Raw genomic sequence first — 20171 nt, forward strand, 5'->3', positions numbered from 1 at the left:
TAATCTATGATAGAACTCACATCATTTTTACAATGGAAGGAATTTTCATTGTTTTCCCTCCACACTATCCTGTGCATTTTATTCACTTTCTTTCCATTTTGCTTTTGATATTGAAGTGGTCTCTTTTTAGACCTTATTTTAGAAGTCTCATTACTCTGCTGAGATGAGCTCTTCACATTTCATCATGCTCACCAAGGTTACGGTGCGCTTGGCCCGAGAATATGATTAAGACAAATTTCTCCCCTTTGACTCATTTCCATAGCAACAGCCCGAGCCATAAGTATTACCTGGCGGTGGATCCAGTCTCGGGCGCGCTGTTCCTGTCAGACACAAACTCCAGACAGATCTACCGGATTCGCTCGCTGAGCGGGGGCCACCCGCTGCTGGAAAATGCCCAGGTGGTGGCTGGGACAGGCGAGCAGTGCGTGCCCTTCGATGAGGCCCGCTGTGGTGATGGGGGCAAAGCTGTAGAGGCTACCCTTATGAGCCCCAGAGGTAAGGCTCCCATTTTCCGTCCTAGACCGGGAAAATCATTGGAAAAAGAGACAAAGGGCAGAAGGTATTAATTTCAGGAGAACACTGTTTTGTCAAGGATTTAATTAGTTGTGGAAGTGGCACTCCATTAACCCTTCTAGGTGCTCCATGGTTTATTCCTCCTTGAAATGGCTTTTCTTTCACTGCATTTAATTATTCCTGTCATGCAGCTGGTTGAAACACCAAGAAAAACAGAGCTGAAAGTGCACATTCAAAATTTTCAGTCAATGACACATTTGTACAAGTGAAAGAAAACACGTTTTCTTATCATTAGTATTTGATTATTATGCATACAGTCTTGTCTTGCAGAAAGAAGAACCAAATTAGAACATTTTTGCCATGTTTTTAAATCAAAAAGTTCAGAATCAGACCTGTCTGTACAGAATGTAAATCAATATAATTAAGTAATTATGTATTAATATATCTATAATGTAAATCAAATATATAGACAAACATGTAATTGTGTAATTATATATAAAAATTATGTATATCATATGTATAACCACCAGCTGCGTTTTACATGTGAATGCTTCATGAAGAATGGACCAATGGATGTTAAGGATGTTCTTTCGCTTCTCCAACTTTACTATTTCAGAGAAAATTCCCTTACAACCGCAAACAAATATCATGTTTCTATTCTAGGGGGGGAAAAAGAGTATTACATTATTGCACAGACTTCAAGGTAGGTGTCATGTAATAGAATCAGATTAATCACTGTTAATGTTGTAGAAAAAAAAGAAAAGCAGAAATGGAAAAAAACTTTCTGTCCCTTTAAATTGTTTATCTCTACAATATTGCTCACTCACCATGCATCTATAATGAAATACCTTTGAAACATTAAAACAATTAACTATCAAACGAATACACAACATGTCAGCTCAAACACGACTCTGCTGGAAGTCTCCAGACTCTAGCCATCAACTCCCTCAGCAAGCTGCCTGCCATATGCACTGACACCATGGAACTAAATGATGCTAAAACTAAAGTAAGCTGGCTGGATTGCTAGACTCAGGGGTAGCCTGGCCTTCTTATCACAGAGCAAAAAACACTTTGAAATGATTATTGTGACAGCATGACGGTGTATCAGACAAATGCAGACAATCTTTTCCAGGCAGGCTCTCCTACACATGCAGGGTGCTAATAATTAGCTTTTTCTCTGAGAAAAAGGGAGTTAAAACATCTCCTAAAGGAAACATACATTACTTCAGTAGAGTCAGGTATAATTTCTTTGCCTTTGATAGTGAGTTTTAGTTGAGCTGGAGGTACTGAGGGGAAAAATTCTTCTCACGAAGTGGATTGGAGATGTTTCAAGTCAGCCTTTCTGATGTTTGGAAAACATCTCAGCACCGTGTTGAGACAATGTGAGAATGCAAATCTCTCTTTTAACAGAGCTGTGAGCTCAGGTCTTTGACATTTGAAGATTGTCAGCAGTGTTTTATCTGTACTTTCCTCTGTAATTAATGGAACATAAAGTAGTTTGCTCACTTGTTTGTCCATGAGAGTCTTGAGAGTCAATTCAGTGAATGTCATGGTTTCTCCTTGTATTGTCTTTTGTCAACCACAGGCATTGCTGTGGATAAGAATGGACTTATGTACTTTGTGGATGCCACCATGATCCGCAAGGTGGATCAGAATGGCATCATCTCCACTCTGATAAAGACAAATGATCTGACTGCAGTCCGGCCTCTCAGCTGTGACTCCAGTATGGATGTCAGCCAGGTCAGTCTTGACTTCTCTCTGTATATACATATTTATATCCCTTTCTATTTGTTTCTGTGTTTCTTTGTTCTTCTCAGTCTCTCACTGGGTGTATATCTCTCTTCCTCACTCTTTGAATCTTCAAGTCTCCATCTGTCTAAGTCTTTCTCCCTCTCTTTCGCTCTGTCTGTTTCCCTACTTCTGTCTCTCTGTTTCTTGTGTGACAGACATGAAACAGACGAAATGTAAATTACCTGTGGCCCAGATGTTTGGAGAGATCCACTTCTCTCTGGAGAGCTTGAAAGTCATTGATAAAATAAGAAATTATTCAGATTCTCTTTGCTATTTGTCTGCCTGCAAAGAGAGGAATTAGACCATCACTATGGAATTAGCTCTGGAATTGACCCATCAAGCTGGTGGACAGTTCTGTTCTGGTACACCACAATTCAAAAGTCTGGAATCAATGTTTTTGGTAATATTAAACCTATTTGGTTGCTGATAAAAGGATTCTCATAAAAGCAACAGGTCCAGTTCTAAAATCAGATTGACTGAGCCATGATTAAAATTGACTGAGCCATTGTCAAAAATTTACTATGAACATTTATCTGACTGGACATTGAATTCTGTGTCAATTGTTTTGTTCATTGAAAAATGTTTGACTGTTGTGTTGCTGGGCAACGAAAGCCCACAGTTAATGAACTAACGCGTGTTTTATAAGTATTCTAAATAAAAAATTTAATTATTTATTGAACGTTGGTGTATTTTATTACACTGCATTTTGTCACCATTTTATGAAAACAGTAAGCTAGTTCTGTGCAGCATCACAGGTTTCAAATAATTAGCAGGAATCTGTTAAAAATTACAAAATGACAGTTTAGAGGTGCTCAGACTATTCAAAGGGGCTGCGACTGTAAAGTGACTGAGAAAGTAATGCAGCATTTAGGAATTTATATTAAAATTAATATCCAGAGTGCTTTATATTTCAGAAATGGTACACAAATTTTGAAGAAAATAACGTTTTGTATTATTATTTTTATAAACACATTGCAGTCTATTATTTAGCATTTAATAATATCTTGTTTGCAAGATTTGAAGACTTAAAAATACTGAAAAAATGTCCTTTGTTTTTATTTGTTTCTACATTATAACAGTCTACATGATTGATTCCATTAATGATTCAAAACATTTGAGTGGCAGTGTATGTGTTCATATGCATAGGTACGCCTGGAGTGGCCCACAGACTTGGCTGTGAACCCCATGGACAACTCACTGTATGTACTGGAGAACAACGTAGTCCTGCGCATCACAGAGAACCACCAGGTGAGCATTGTGGCTGGACGGCCCATGCACTGCCAGGTGCCAGGCATCGACTATTCCCTCAGCAAGCTGGCCATCCACTCGGCACTAGAGAGTGCCACAGCCATAGTCGTCTCTCACACTGGTGTGCTCTATATCGCTGAGACGGATGAGAAGCGCATCAACCGCGTACGTCAGGTCAGTGCCAGCGGAGAGATCTCGCTGCTGGCTGGCGCCGCATCTGAGTGTGATTGCAAGAATGATGTCAACTGCAACTGCTTTTCAGGTGACGAGGGTTACGCGGCCGACGCCGGCCTGAACTCACCCGCTTCACTGGCTGTTTCGCCTGACGGCACACTTTACATCGCCGACCTCAACAATATTCGCGTCCGCTCTGTCCGCCGCAACCAGCCCAACGCCACAGCAATTACAGGCACTGCTCGCTATGAAGTAGGCTCCGCCCTGGAGCAGGAACTGTACTTGTTCAGTGAAGACGGCCTGCACAGGCAGACAATCAGCCTTGTCACTGGCCTGCCACTTTACAACTTCAGCTATGGCATGGATGGAGAGCTGGCCTCAGTCACTGACAACTCCAACAACACACTCAAGATCCGAAGGGAGGCAGGTGGCTCAGTCAGGTTGGTGCTGCTGCCCGAGAACCAGGTGGTAACTCTGGGGATGGACCCAGCAGGTAGTCTGCGCTCTGTCTCTGCCCTCAATCAAGAGGTGGCGGTGCTCAGTTACTCCGGCAACACTGAACTGCTGGCCTCCAAGGCTGATGAGACTGGGTGGACCAACTTCTATGAGTGAGTACACGGGTTACTGAATTTTTGAAGCATTCATATATTTTCACATTTCAGACTTAAACTATGAAAATAGCAGCAGATCCAGTAATATCTGGAAAGAGACTTCTGTCTCACTGTGCACTCCTTCTCAACATAGCCTTAGAGCCACCTAGTGTCTGTATTACTGTACTGCACGCTGAGACATCTCTTACTCAGGATTGCCTAATCCTGGTCCTTGAAATTTAACATAATGGAAAGTTCAGATTGGGCTCATCTGGCTCTAATGTTTAGATACTACTGAAGGCCTTCATTACATGAATCAGAAGCCTTAGATTAATGTACAACGATTACAGCTACAGCTAAATATGAAATATAAAATATTAGAAAATAAACATAAGACATATAAATAACCCCTTAAAATTACAGCCCTATTACTTACTAAGGATTATTATGAAGTAACTACAAGGACTTAAATGCAAGCTGGTTGAACTATTTTTAGATTATAAAATTGTGTAATAAAACTGTGGGGCTTTTCGGGCCCTCACCATTTAAGGGGTTAACAGTAATTAGAAAAAAAGTCTTTGAGACTGAAACATATTGTAAAATATATTACAGTGTGTTATCCTTTAATATGTTCTGGTATTATCCTATAATACCCAGAGGAAGGAAATAATGCAAATGAAATCACCTCTTCATTTAATTTCCTTTTCCTAGACAAAGTTAAGTCCTGAAAACAGCATTTCCTGGTTCTGAAATTTCGGCTTCTGAAAAACAGCCCTAAGATTTTCCTCACTTAGATCACAGTTGTCTCACAGATGAATGAACTCTTTTGTGTCTGCCTCATTTCACCCCTGTCTGAAGAATATTTACATACAGAAAGTATGAAATCTCATAATTTTTCTATATAGTGCTGTTCTGTATCACAGAAATTTTTCAGCAGGTAAATGCTTATCTTCTTTTTTGTTATAAGGAGAGAGAGTTCAGAAGTTAGTGATCTTTCATTTATATGATATTGAGATCTGGTGTATTTCTCTCATGAGTAAACACTTTTTCTTTGAGTAGTATTGCATGCAGTCCTAGTTAAGAGTTGTCTTGGTTTTTGTTTTTCAGGTATGACAGTGAGGGTCGCCTAACCAATGTCTCTTACCCCACTGGTGTGGTGACAAGTCTGCACCGTGAGATGGAGCAGTCAATTAACATCGACATGGAGAGCTCCAATAGAGATGATGATGTCACCGTCATCACCAACTTGTCTTCAGTGGAGGCATCCTACACTGTTGTTCAAGGTAAAACCAATATACAAAAGTGTAGACTAAATGTACACACACACACACACACACACTTTAATCAGTCTCTTACTGCTGTCCCAGGTTCCCAGTGCATATCACATCCATTTAGCAGATAAGCAGAGCAAGCAGGTAGACTTGTATCTCCCCAGATAGACCCACAATACAATCACTTTGTGTGTGTGTGTGTGTGTGTGCGTGTGCGTGTGCGTGTGTGTGTGCGTGTGTGTGTGTGTGTATGTGTGTGCGCACATGTGCATATGTACAGTCCAGACAAGCCATGTATGAACACTAGTTTATAAGATCTTGCAAACTCTCCTCAGGCAGAAACGCAAGAAAAGCTTAAACCCCAGACCTCCCATGTTACTTCTCTCTAGCAGTGGATCCTTTACTGTAACTCACCATTTATGTTGACCTCCAGCCCACAAGCGAGTAAAAAGGCTGCCTTTGTTGTGTACTCAAGATAAACGAGTTTGAAAGCTTTTCCAAGTTGCCTTTGGATGCCTAGCGCTTGTAAACTGTGTTCTGAAATGTACTTAAAAGTTCCTGATGACTTTCGAATGTGTAAATGATTGCGTTTTCCAGGTGCATGACTGTGGAGAGCATCGTCTGATGTGATTACAGCATGTAAATGGACCTGAAGGCAGTTTTGCTGCTTTTAGCCCAAACTAAAGCTCTTTACTCCCAGCAATCACATCAGCCCACGTCTTATCACACACACACATGCACACATATCCCAGTTAGAATGCTACATTTTCCTCTAATGTACAGTGTGCAATCAGATCAAACCTAAAGCACTGTCAATTGTAAATCAATGTCAAATAAAATGAGGCTTGGTTTCTTTTTCCTAGCATAAGTTTCTAATATCTCCCTGTTGCCTTTTCACAGACCAAGTCCGGAATAGCTATCAAATGTACTACAACGGCACCCTGCGGGTCTCCTATGCTAACGGTATGGGAATCAGTTTCCACACTGAGCCACATATCCTGGCAGGCTCAGTCAGTCCCACCATCGGGAGGCGCAACATTTCTCTGCCCACAGACAGTGGCCTTAACTCCATTGAGTGGAGGATGAGGAAGGAACTGACCAAAGGCAAGGTCACTGTGTTTGGAAGGAAGCTGCGCGTAAGTATGGACCCTTAGAAAACGCAGCCTCCATTTGGAAGCTGCTGTAGTGCTTTATTGTGATTAAAGTTTGCCAAAAACATGGTGGCTAGAGCTAAAAATTAATTTACTTGGACGGGAAACATATTAATGTGATGTATCTCTTTAAAAATTCCAAAGGCCCATGGCAGGAACTTGCTCTCCATTGACTATGACCGCACCACTAGAACCGAGAAGGTGTATGATGACCACCGAAAATTTACACTACGCATCATCTACGATGCACAGGGCCGGCCTGCTACCTGGCTACCCAGCAGCAGCCTGGCACTGGTAAATGTATCCTACTCTTCCACTGGGTGTCTGGTGGGCCTCCAGAGGGGAAGCATGAGCGAGAAGAGCGAGTTTGACAGCTTTGGCCGCATCTTGTCCCGCACCTTTGTGGATGGAAAAGTTTGGAGCTTCAGCTACCTGGACAAGGTAAATTAGACCTAGATTACTTTGTCAAGTTTATGAGTGCTGTCTTACCATGCCATTGAAGTTGATTTTAGATACTTCTAGTCTGATGACAAATCAAATCTATATACCACACATACATAACCAGAAGTATACAGTGAAAACAGTAGTAGCATCCATCTTGAAGCTTGTAAGAGGCTTGCACTTTTATCCATTTTTATGATTAATTGAAATCAGTGTAGTTTGAAGCAAGTGTATGATGGTTTAGAAAGTTTGCACAATACTAATTGGTGGGATGTAAGCTTCCATTATGCTTACATTATGTGCAAAGTATCAAACACCCCTTTCTAATTAAGGAGTTCAGATATTTTAAAGTGCACCCATTGCTGACACAGGTACTCAGTTGCCTGCACAAAAGCAATGCCAATAGAATGAGATGCTCTGGAGCAGCCGGAGCCTAAAGTCACCATACCCAGTGTCAAGTGTTGGCAAGAGGTGTATAAAGCCCCCCAGCATCACAGCATTGGAATGTGGAGGACTTTCTTCTCTGGAGTGATGGAGCACCATCAAATGCCTTTGGGATGAGTTGCAGTGATGTTTGTGATCCAAAACTAGTAATTCAATATCAATCTCTGACCTCACTAATGATCTTGTGGCTGATCAATCCAACCCTCAAAAAAAGTAATGATCCAACATCTAGTGTAAAGTCTTTCTAGAAAAGTGGAAGTATCTTCATATTTCTGGACATATAGTTTACTTCCAGTACAAAAGTAAAAAGCAAACTTTGGTCACCAAATGTGTTGGCCAAAAGGCTGTATTTGGGGTCAGAGGCAAATGTCATTTTTGCTGAACTATGGCGTTAATGAAGAGTAGCAGAAAGTGAATTATATTATTCTGAAACACAAGGACTAATGTTCCAATTAAGTCTGTTTCTTTTTATCAAAGACACATATTGATTTAAGTGTATTTTCTCCCTATTTCTCTCTTTGTCCTTAGTCTATGGTGCTGCTGCTGCAGCAGAGCCAGAAACAGTACGTGTTTGAGTTTGACGCATCTGGTCGGATCACTGCAGTCACCATGCCCAGCATGGCCAGACACACCATGTCCACGCATGTCTCAGTGGGCTACATCCGCAACATCTACAACCCTCCCGAAAGCAATGCCACTGTCATCCATGACTTCAGTGAAGACGGCCGTCCTCGGGCCACTTTCTACTTAGGTACGGGTCGTCGCATACTCTACAAGTACGGCAAGCTGGCCAAGCTCTCAGAGGTGCTGTATGACTCAACAGCTGTCACTTTTGGCTACGATGAGACAGCTGGTGTGCTTAAGATGGTGAACCTGCAGAGTGGAGGCTTCTCGTGCACTATCCGTTACCGCAAACTTGGCCCCCTGGTGGACAAACAGATGTACCGCTTCTCAGAAGAGGGGATGGTCAACGCTCGCTTCGACTACACCTACCACGACAACAGCTTCCGTGTGGCCAGTGTGAAGCCGGTCATCGGAGAAACACCCCTTCCTGTGGATCTCTACCGCTATGACGAGATTTCTGGCAAGGTGGAGCACTTCGGCAAATTTGGCATCATCTACTACGACATCAACCAAATCATCACCACAGCCGTCATGACACTCAGCAAACACTTTGATGCCCACGGCCGCATCAAAGAGGTACAGTACGAAATCTTTCGCTCACTCATGTACTGGATGACGGTGCAGTATGACAGCATGGGTCGTGTCATCAAGCGTGAGCTCAAGATTGGGCCTTATGCTAACACCACACAATACAGATATGAATATGACGGTGATGGCCAGCTTGTGGGCGTCAAAGTGAATGACTGGTCCACTTGGCGCTACAGCTATGACCTCAATGGCAACCTGCACCTGCTCAACCCTGGTAACAGTGCCCGGCTACTGCCTTTGCGCTACGACTTGCGTGACCGCATCACACGTTTAGGAGACGTGCAGTACAAGCTGGATGAAGATGGGGTGCTGTGCCAAAGGGGCTCAGATGTCTTTGAATACAACTCCAAGGGGCTTCTGGAGAGGGCCTACAGCCGTGCTGCAGACGGCTGGAGTGTCCGCTACCGTTACGATGGCCTGGGACGTCGTGTGTCACGCCGGACCACTAATGGAGAGCACCAGCAGTACTTCTACGCTGACCTCAATTACCCAGCCCGAGTGACCCACATCTACAACCACACGCGGGCAGAGATCACATCTTTCTATTATGACCTGCAAGGTCACCTGTTCGCCATGGAGGTGAGCAGCGGGGAGGAATACTACATCGCTTCAGACAATACAGGCACTCCGCTGGCAGTCTTCAGCAGCAATGGGCAGATGGTGAAGCAGCTCCAGTACACGGCATACGGTGAGATCTACCTTGACTCCAACCCAGAATTTCAGCTGGCTCTGGGATTCCATGGTGGCCTCTATGACCCTCTAACCAAGCTGGTGCACTTTGCCCAAAGAGACTATGATGTACTGGCAGGACGTTGGACTTCACCTGACCATACTTTATGGCCAAAGATAGGCAAGGAGCCAGCCCCTTTCAACTTGTATATGTTCAAGAACAACAATCCTCTCAGCGACATGATTGATGTTAAGAATTATGTGACAGGTAAGAGTCTTTGGAAAGTTGTCACTTTGTCACTTTGAAAACTCGCACCATCATATGTGATCATTAGGCTCTCATAATAATTATTATGTTCAAATATTACATCTAAAATGTCATCCTAGTGGAAAATATCTATGCTTTTCTGTGTTCTCTTTGTAGATGTAAAGAGCTGGCTGGTCATGTTTGGTTTCCAGCTGAGTAACATCATACCTGGGTTTCCCAGGCACCCTTTGTACTTTGTTGACCCTCCATATGAATTGCTTTCCAGTCAGGACTGTGACAATGCCCAGGTAAGTTTGCTCTGGCACTAGTGTTTAAATATTAAACTCATTAGCAGATAGCAGTTTACTCTCTAGAAATGAACTACCCAGTGAGAGCAGAAACTGCACAGGACATCACGTTGGATATTAACACTAATTCTGTTTTTTATTAGTGCCTAATAGGTTTAAAAATTCAGATGTCAGATACAGATTGTATGGGGCAAAACTTTCTGAATATTTGGAAAATATAATATTGCATTTATTTTAATCTTATACTGTTTATTTTTTTATAAACAGCATTTTACTAACAATGGACATCATTTCCCAGTTGTGAGACTTAGAAAAAAGATTTTACACTGATAAATATAATTATTGTAGCACTGGAAGTGGAGTTTCTTTGGTTTCTATAATTGCCTCTTGCTTTTGTATTTTCATTTATTAAATCTTAATTTAAATTGTGTTATGTTATTCTCATGCCTGGGTGCACTTCACATTTTTCTTATTTTTATTTTTATCATTAATACATGGTGACTCACCCAGTGGCAAATCTCCTCCAGAGATCTTAAGTTTGAATTCTGGCAATACCATGTAAAAACACTGGTAATTATAGGTGCATTATCTGAAATGTTTCCAGCAATATGAAATTTCTTAAAAAGAAACTATGTTAAAATAATCCTATATGTAGGCTGCACATTAAAGATGTATATTTATAGTTCCAAGATAGTGGAATTTAAACTCTGTAAACAGCATTTTATCCACACAGTACTTTACATGCAGTATACCAATTAAAGCATGAGGCATTTTAATGATAATACTTGTTTCCATCTTAATTAACCAATCAGAATGATACAGCCAATAAATGTAGAGCAGAAAGTTGTATAATGTGTTTACTGAAAATACAAAAAGTGTAATAAAAATGTCCTCAATAACAAAAGCTTCCATTAAAGGTGCAAATCTTTAAACTACAAAACATAAAATGACTTTGGGGACTGAATGTTTTCACTGACACCTTTACATTTACATATTTCATATTTATGTTCATAGCTGTTTACTGGAGTCCAACATTCAGTGGAGCGCCACAATCAGGCCTTTATGGCTTTAGAGGGCCGGCTGCTCAACAAACACCGGCGGGCCAAGCGGGACAAGCTGGGCTACTGGTTTGGCACTAGCACCCCCATTGTGGGCAAAGGCATGATGCTGGCCATCCGGGATGGCCATGTGCTGACATCTGTGTCTAGCGCAGCCAGCGAGGACAGCAGAAAGATTGCGCAGCTTCTGAGCAATTCCATCTACCTGGAAGGTACACATTACACCATCGACGGCCGTGACTGGCACTTCTTTGTAAAGCTAGGGCTAGCGGACGGTGACCTGTTGGCCCTGGGCTTCAGCAGTGGCCGCAAGACACTTGAGAATGGCGTCAATGTGACAGTCAGCGGGCGCTCGCGTAGAGGCGTTACCATTGAAATCCACACAGCAACGTTAGCTTTTAGCATCCGCTATGGGCTAGCGCCGGAGGTTTTGGAGAAGGAGCGCGCTCGAGTGCTGGAGCAGGCCCACCAGAGGGCGATGGCGGGGGCCTGGACCAGGGAACAGCAGTATGTGCAGGAAGGCAGGGATGGGGGCCGCACGTGGACCGAGAGCGAGAAGCAGCAACTGCTGGCTGTGGGCAAGGTCCCAGGCTACGAGGGTTACTACGTTCTCCCTGTGGAGCAGTACCCTGAACTCGCAGACAGTAGCACTAATGTCCAGTTTCTCAAACAGAACGAGATGGGCAAGAGGTAACAGAGCCCAGGCTGCTGCGGCCACTGCCCCTCCCTCATCTCCCACGGAGAGAACAGAGACTTAGTCCAGAGAGAGCTGCAGGCATCTTTCATAAAAGACTTCATCAACATGGAAAAACTGCAGCCAACGGCCAAAATATTCTTGATTTGGAAAAGCACCTGTAACTACACAAACTGTCTTTTTTGTAAGGGAATTTAGACTTTTTAGAAAAAAAAGGCAAATATTTTTAGGTCATTTTGGGGTGAGTGTAAATTACAGTGGTGTTTTCATGACAGCCAACTGATGGCTTGGATTTTCTGACCTACGTATAGTTAAGGCTCCTTTCATAATTACACAACAGATGTAGAACATGTTGAAGCAGTTAGTTAGTCACCATCTCAGGCCTCAAAATACGAAAATGATACTGAAACAGCCGTCACTTGCCAATATATATATATATATATATATATATATATATATATATATATATATATATATATATATATATATATATATATATAAGTTCTAAGGACAGTAAACCATGTAGGATTCATTTCAAGGACTTGTTCAGAAGGAACTTTGAGGTTTCTTATCTTGACCTTTTGTCTCACTCATCTTAGAGACTTCATATAATGTATGTAGATTTGACTTGTACTATGGCGAGCTTTTCTTAAGAGCCCTTCACTGGAATACACCTTTGAAGTGCCGATCAAGTGTGGCTCCAGTGATCTCTGTCCTTTTCCGTTTGCACTATATGACAATCACGAGGAGATGGACGTTTGAGCTGAACCAGCTACCGACCATGAATCTCCACAAAGGTTGATCATTTTATTTACCCTTTGTATTATATGTAATTAAACTGCATAAGGTTTTTTTTTTATTATTGAATTTCATTTTCAGCAAAGCAATGGCGATACAGAAAGCTAATATATGTTGTCCTTTCAGATTGTTTAATACCTTAAGTCTTTGAAACTGTGAAACATATTGCGCTCATACTGTATGTAAAACTTTGTCGTCAATTAGGACTCAATTGTAAACCAACATGTACATTTATTAAGAAAGTGACTATCGTTATATTCAGAGTAAATCCATGGGGAGGAAAGTCCATGGGAACAGGATTGTGTGATATTTGAGTGTTCAGAGCTCAAGCATCTATAGACCTTTTTTTTCTAATTGAGTTTAATTACCGTTGTTGTACCAGAATCTGTCCCCTCTCACTGTGAAGCACCACAGTGTGGATGTCAAGACATACTTCAAGTAGTGCAAAAACACCTTTGGACACTCTAGGACAGAGGTTGTCTGGGAGTTTTCTGAAAATAAACAGTTCCATTTTTACACGTTTTTTGCGATTCTTTCTGACGTGACGTCTGAATAACACGTCAGAGCTATATATGGAAAAATGTGAATGTGTCTGTGTTGCACCTTAGATGTCTATGTGCAGAAGCAAAGAATAATGAGAAATATTTGTACTGTAAATGCACAGATAATGTTTAAAAAATTCATTTACCACAGAAGTGTGGTTTTGCTTTGGCAAAGTCAGGTTGGAGTAGGTTTTGAGAGTCATTCATCTCAAAACACATGAAAACACTTTTTTTGTGTTGATGTAGTTATTTAAACAAAGAATCCATTGCTAATTCTCTCAAACTATAAACTCGACTCAATACTGCCTGGAAAAGTATTATTTACTTCTACATTGCTCTGAGTTACTTTTGCATTACTCTCTAAAATCCATGCGAATCCCTAGCGACTGGACAGTATAAGGGAAAACAGACTTTCAGTACATTATTCAAACAAAAGAGCCAATCTCAGTAAACATCAAGGTATCTCACTATCCCTGCCTTTGAGAGAGCCACGGCCTTTAATTCCTTAAAGGGGAACTCCGCCGATTTACTTCATCATTCAACCGTTTAGATGTAAACAAAATCATTCCGGTGGTTTGCTCTCTCTCCTTCATGCTGCTGCCATTTGTGTGTTGTGGTTCAGTATTCTGGACAGTCCAGAGACCTGATCAAAGTCCTCCACACTCTTTGCCATCTTATAAAACCAGGTAAACTAAAAATAAAGTAAAAGCTGCTGCTGGGTGTTCAGTCCGCCCCACTTCTCCCTCACTCGCGTTCCCTTTACTAACCGTCCTCGGGCGACGATGGAACTACGGAACGCGAAAAGGTTCGAAAAAGATTGAACGGCTGCGCATTTTAACCCAATCCCTAATATAAATCCACCCAAACACGGCATCACTGAGATGCCACACAACAGCACGTTAACTCGCTAACTTGATCTCAGTTTAACTCCATCTCAGTTTAACTTCATCTCAGTTTAATTTAATCTCAGTTTAACTTCATCTCAGTTTAATTTAATCTCAGTTTAACTTGATCTCAGTTTAACTTCATCTCAGTTTAACTTCATCTCAGTTTAACTTCATCTCAGTTTAATTTAATCTCAGTTTAACTCCATCTCAGTTTAATTTAATCTCAGTTTAACTTCATCTCAGTTTAATTTAATCTCAGTTTAACTTGATCTCAGTTTAACTTGATCTCAGTTTAACTTCATCTCAGTTTAATTTAATCTCAGTTTAACTCCATCTCAGTTTAACTTCATCTCAGTTTAACTTCATCTCAGTTTAACGTCATCTCAGTTTAACTTCATCTCAGTTTAATTTAATCTCAGTTTAACTTGATCTCAGTGTAATTTCATCTCAGTTTAATTTAATCTCAGTTTAACTTGATCTCAGTTTAACTTCATCTCAGTTTAACTTTATCTCAGTTTAACTTCATCTCAGTGTAACTTCATCTCAGTTTAACTTCATCTCAGTGTAACTTCATCTCAGTTTAACTTCATCTCAGTTTAACGTCATCTCAGTTTAACTTCATCTCAGTTTAACTTCATCTCAGTTTAACGTCATCTCAGTTTAATTTAATCTCAGTGTAACATCATCTCAGTTTAATTTAATCTCAGTGTAACGTCATCTCAGTTTAATTTAATCTCAGTGTAACTTCTATCAAAGTAAACCTCGACGGAGTAGCGGAGCGTAAGGGCCTCCTTCTCGATGGTAGTGTAGGCTAACTGATGCATACAAATACAGAAAACTGTATTTCTGCAGTAGATACTCATGACCATGACATCAGACATCGGACTTACCACATCCACACTGTGGATTAAGAAACGTGACAGTTGACATGTGGATCGTATGCATGAAGGAGAACAGGCAGGTGAAGAATTTAGCAGGGAATGACACTAGATGTGCTGTTTTGAGTGTATTTTTTTCCAGACTCAGCAGCGTCTTGTGTATCCAGAACGGTCTACCAACAGTGAAAAGTACAGACGAGCGATTTGTCAACAGATGGTTCAGTACAACTTTAAATGCACAGCTCATCACACGTTGACAGTGATGGAGTATGGCAGAAGATGACCTTGCAGAGCTTCAGAAAAAACTGGTTGCACTGGGCTAAGGAACAGGATGGATGCTGGGGGTGAGGGAGGACTACCACACTGTTTTTCCAGTGAACTGAGGTTCATGCTAATTAATGTTAATAGAAAAAACAGGCTTTGGAGAAAGTTAAATGTTCATACGTCCATCTTAGAATGAAGGCTGCTGCTGGGGTTTGATTTGTGATTTGAGACCATGGTTCACACTGGACCTTGCGAACTGCAGGTGATGGTTTGGGATTTGTCTTCAAAGCCACAAACCTCTAGCATTGGTCCCATTCAGCTACAGCAGTGCCATTCCACAAGAATCTTCATTACGCTACTTCCTTTTTTTTTTTAACCAAACTTGACAAAACGCCTAAGAGTACATGGTTTGTGCAAGGTGGACTGTTGTTGAATTGTCCTATGATGCTAAAACGTCAGTTGTAAAACATCACCAACATCATAAATACTTGTAGACATTGGACCTCATTCATTCAACCGTTTTAAGAAGAAATCTCTTCTTCTGACATTGAGTGTTTTCATATTTGGCATTTGTATGGAGGTAAAACAGAACCTCACTGCAGAGCACAAAGGTGGTAACAGTTCTGTGCTTTAAGAGCACGTCATGAATCTGACGCAGACTTTTTCTTAGGACTTTTCCCAAGAACACGTTTAAGAATTTAGGAACATATTGATGAATGAGGCCCATTGTTTCCTACTTAAGAACAGCTGAATGTATTGCATGTGGAGCTTTTCTGGTGTGACAGCAATGCAAGACAGAGTTGCCACTTTTCTCAACAACTTACACCATTTCTTATCGTATGTGAATCAGTCATAAACACAACAGACGTCCTCTGAATGTAAAACGAACCCTGTCCGAACAAAAGTCCATAAAAATCAGTCCCTGAAAGTTTCTTCACATACACGATTTTTTTCCATGAGCGAGCAAAAAAGGAAAACGGCTCGTTTAATTCTAGGGCCAAACGAGAGGCCCCCTGTTGTTCTCTACACTCTGTGCACTTTGACTTCTTCACTCCCTTCACTGTTTTAATCTCGTTTAAACGGGCCGCACGCTGCTGCAGTGCTCCGCAGGGAAACCCGGGCGACCGAGTCTCTGCAGGACGGAGTGGTGGGCGTGTCCACAGTAGTGATGACGTTTCAGTGGTAAGGAAATTTGGTTTGATGAAGAATTTACACTGTATTTGATTCAATACACCAAACACATGAAATCCAATGAGTATTTAGTTTAACAGACTGCTTAAGTGTTTACAAGTAAAATATGTCAAATATATAAAGATTGTGCTTATTTTTCATCTTAAAACATGTTGGAGAACAAGATCTGTCATGAAGGAAGTCAGAAAAATCACCATGCATGTTTTGGCCAAACTTGCCAAAATATCCTTGCTTTTTGTGAATCTTAAAAGACTTGAATCAGATGGAAAATGTCTGCCCATTTTGTATTATATGAAGCACATTAGCTTCTTCTTGAATTAGTTGAATTTGTACACATTGTTAATTCTTCCTGAAAAAGGCCTTCCTCGTCACAAAAACACCATCACAACTTATAGTAGGCAGCTCATATTGATGACTGTGCAGCTTTGAGTTCAATTCATGATAAAATAAGTATGAAATAAGAAATAAAACAGGCTGTTGAATTATTTTCATCTAAATTGGTCAGAAATGTTTTTTTTTCCACCAAAGTTGCCAAAATAAGGCTATAAAAGCTTATCTCTTTGCGTGTTTCAGCTAATTGGAATATGTTCAATTTTGTGCTAAAACGTTTCCATTAGATGTAACACGTCTGCACATGGTGTGTTTATCAACTACATTAATTCCTCTTGAAAACAAAAAATTCCTCTTGTCTCTTGTTATGGATACACCATCGCTAGTTATGGTAATGGGTTCATGTTTCTGAAAATACAGCCTTATTTTAGCTTAAATCCTGACAGAATATTTTAGAACAGTCTGCTGAAGCATTTTGTCATCAAAATAAATAAAATTATCTAATTATTTTACCTTTGAATTAGTTGGAAAATCTCCTCCCATGGTGCGTAATATCAAACATATGGCAAACTCTTCTTGGATACAGTTTCATTGGCACAATAAAACTCATGATTACTGTTTCACACTCTCAGTAATACTGCTGTACTTTCGTCAGAAAATATTCTAGATAAATCTTCTTAAATGTTGTTCATCCAAAAGAACGTGGCCATAATTCCAACGGAATCAGACAGCAGAGCTGCAGAGTTGTTTATACTTTGTTTACACCTACAACAATAAACTCATAAATAAAGCCAACTCAAAATAACTGCAAGCCAGAGTCCATTTGAAATGTGTACATTGAGGATAAAATATGCTGCAATGCAATGCATCTCTAATATTTTTGCCTTCAGTGTCAGTAAGGCTCTCCTGGCAGTTCCACTAGGACAGGCCTTACAGATAAGAGCTGTAGAAACAGGTGTGCTGGTCCTCTGGAGACTGGAGCTTCTGCAGGACTGCAGCTCACACTCCTGCACCACTGCAGCAGCAGGCTGTTTAAATGAGTTTTAAATGAAATGATAAACAGATGCACATACAGTTTTATGGTGCTGCTGTCTTAATCAGAAGAGCACACAGGTCTTCCTTGGTGTTAAGATAATGACATTTAAATGAAATTTTGTTTCTCACCAATTATTGCTTGTTTGCAGTGAACTGTTCTCTTTCTTAACTGGCTGCCATCACATTTTTAAAGGACTAATCACCTCTTCACTTTTTCACTTGGTAGTAAAAGGATTTCTAGTTCAGCGTGTTTGAAAATGTTTACTTCATCTGAGCGGGTTTCTCAATAAACACTGTGGTAGGACACTGATTTCCTCAAACGGGGCTATTGCAACATGTTACAGATGTGTGTCAGAATCTTTCAGTTGGTGTAATGACACCATGTTGGCTTTCAAGAAGCATCTCGAAGTGGCAAGAAGAATCAAACACTTCACAGGATAAATGGACACAGAAAAGAAACTGCACACTCTTTATGGGTTCTTTATGATGGAGAACGAGTTGTGTATGGTTCTATGTAGCCCCAAAAAAGGTTCTTCTGTTACATGTTTGTCAACAACAGCAGAACCCTTGTTTACTAAAGAACCCTTTTTTAAGGTGTATATTTTGACATATTGTGGCCTGTTTTTCAACTATTTTAGTTTGGTTATTAAGCAGTGGTTACAGCTGAAATACTGATACTCAGAGAAAAATGCTTTTTGAGAAGCTGAGCTCTTTTGAGTCGTCTATCAAACCTGGATGTACTCCGGGACTCTGAGCTCTGTTTTATCCAGCATGTTTTACCATTTCAGAAATACTACTGAACTTCAGCCCTTTCTATCTGAATGCAGAGGAACTTGTTCATGCGTTTGTTATAAGCAGAGTTGATTACTATATAACGCTCTTCTTACTGGGCTTCCTAAGAGAACAATCCATCCTGTACAACTACAAAATGCAGCAGCACAGAAACAAAAACGTGCTCATCTCACCCTCGTTTGAAAGAACTGCACTGGCTACTTTTCATATTTTAGGATATATTTTAAAGTTTTACTACTAGTTTTCAAATCTGTAAATGGCTTTGAAGGACCTATGTTCCAACATGTGATGTTCGATCTATCGATACTGGCCTTCTGCAAAGAGCTTCAGTAAAATATAGAAAATGTGGAGAGGCCTCTTGCGCTTCTGAACTGTGGAGCTCAATTCCACCTTATATTTGACAGTCAAGCTCATTGCACACTAAGAGACATTTGAAAATGCATCTCTGTAACTTGGCGTTCAGTGAAAATTCCAAATCTTTTTGGTATTTATCTTTTAACTTGATCTGTGCCATTTTTTTACATGACTCATAAGAGAATACAAGTCATTTCCTCTTTTTCTGTTAAATCTTATCACCTGTCTGTAAAGCACGAGTCAAGTATGAAAAGTGCTCTTTAAATACAGACGTCATAATTACTGTTATTAGTACAATTGTTTCCACGTGTGAATGAATGACTTATTTGGCAGGGAAAAAAATGCCAATATTAAAATCATATGAATATGGGTTTGATTCCAAAATGTTGTACATCCATTTGTAATTGTGTATGTGGCAATTTTTTTAAAAGAATAATAGCTGATGTACACTATATTTCTAGAAGCATTCGCTCATCTGCCTTCACATTCATATGAATTGAGTGAGATCCCATTCTTAATCCATAGGGTTTAATATGTTGACCACCCACCCTTTGCAGCTATAACAGCTTCAACTCTTCTGCGAAGTTTTTCCACAAGATTCAGGAGTGTGTTTATGGGAATTTTTGATCATTCTTCCAGAAGCACATTTGTGTTGGATGAGAAGGCCTGGCTTGCAGTCTCTGCTCTAATTCAAGTTCTTCTACACCAAACTCAGTCCTCCATGACTTTATGGACCTTGCTTTGTGCGCTGGTGTGCTGTCATGTTGGAACAGGAAGGGGCCGTCCCCAATGTAAGGCTTGGATGCAGTTGCTCAGCCATGGAAACCCATTCCATGAAGCTCTATATGCTGTTCTTGAGCTAATCGGCTACATGAAGTTTGGAGGTCTGTAGCGATTGACCCTGCAGAAAGTTGGCGACCTCTGCACACTGTGCACCTTATCATCCATTCTGTCATTTTACGTGGCCTACCACTTCGTGGCTGAGTTGCTGTCGTTCCCAATCGCTTCCACTTTGTTATAATACCTCTGACAGCTGACTGTGGAATATTTAGTAGTGAGGAAATTTCACGACTGGACTTGCACAGGTGGCATCCTATCACGGTACCATGCTGGAATTCACTGAGCTCCTGAGAGCGACCCATTCTTTCACAAATGTGTGTAATAGCAGTCTGCAGGCCTAGGAGCTTGGTTTTATACAATTGTGGGCATGGAAGAGATTTGGAACACCTGAATTCAATGATTTGGATGGGTGAGTGAATACTGTATACTGTGAGTGAATGACAATATAG

General features: G+C 40.7%; 1 protein-coding gene across 9 annotated transcripts in view; it reads left to right on the forward strand.

Annotated features, from left to right (window-relative positions):
* si:ch211-12m10.1 (teneurin-2) overlaps positions 1-12255 on the forward strand; it is a 365065-nt gene extending 352810 nt beyond the window's left edge. For 8 of the 9 annotated variants that reach the window (XM_037545815.1, XM_037545814.1, XM_037545817.1 and 5 more), the window contains 9 exons: positions 263-495; positions 2099-2253; positions 3451-4334; positions 5424-5599; positions 6488-6723; positions 6883-7179; positions 8152-9772; positions 9929-10059; positions 11074-11811. In XM_037545815.1, coding sequence (XP_037401712.1) covers positions 263-495; positions 2099-2253; positions 3451-4334; positions 5424-5599; positions 6488-6723; positions 6883-7179; positions 8152-9772; positions 9929-10059; positions 11074-11811 — 4471 coding nt within the window. Of the gene's footprint in view, positions 1-262; positions 496-2098; positions 2254-3450; positions 4335-5423; positions 5600-6487; positions 6724-6882; positions 7180-8151; positions 9773-9928; positions 10060-11073 lie in introns of all 9 variants that reach the window. The other variant, XM_037545813.1, reaches the window with a different exon arrangement.
* Positions 12256-20171: the final 7916 nt, after the last annotated feature.

Source organism: Pygocentrus nattereri, chromosome 16, assembly GCF_015220715.1.
Source record: "Pygocentrus nattereri isolate fPygNat1 chromosome 16, fPygNat1.pri, whole genome shotgun sequence".
Lineage (NCBI taxonomy): Eukaryota > Metazoa > Chordata > Actinopteri > Characiformes > Serrasalmidae > Pygocentrus > Pygocentrus nattereri.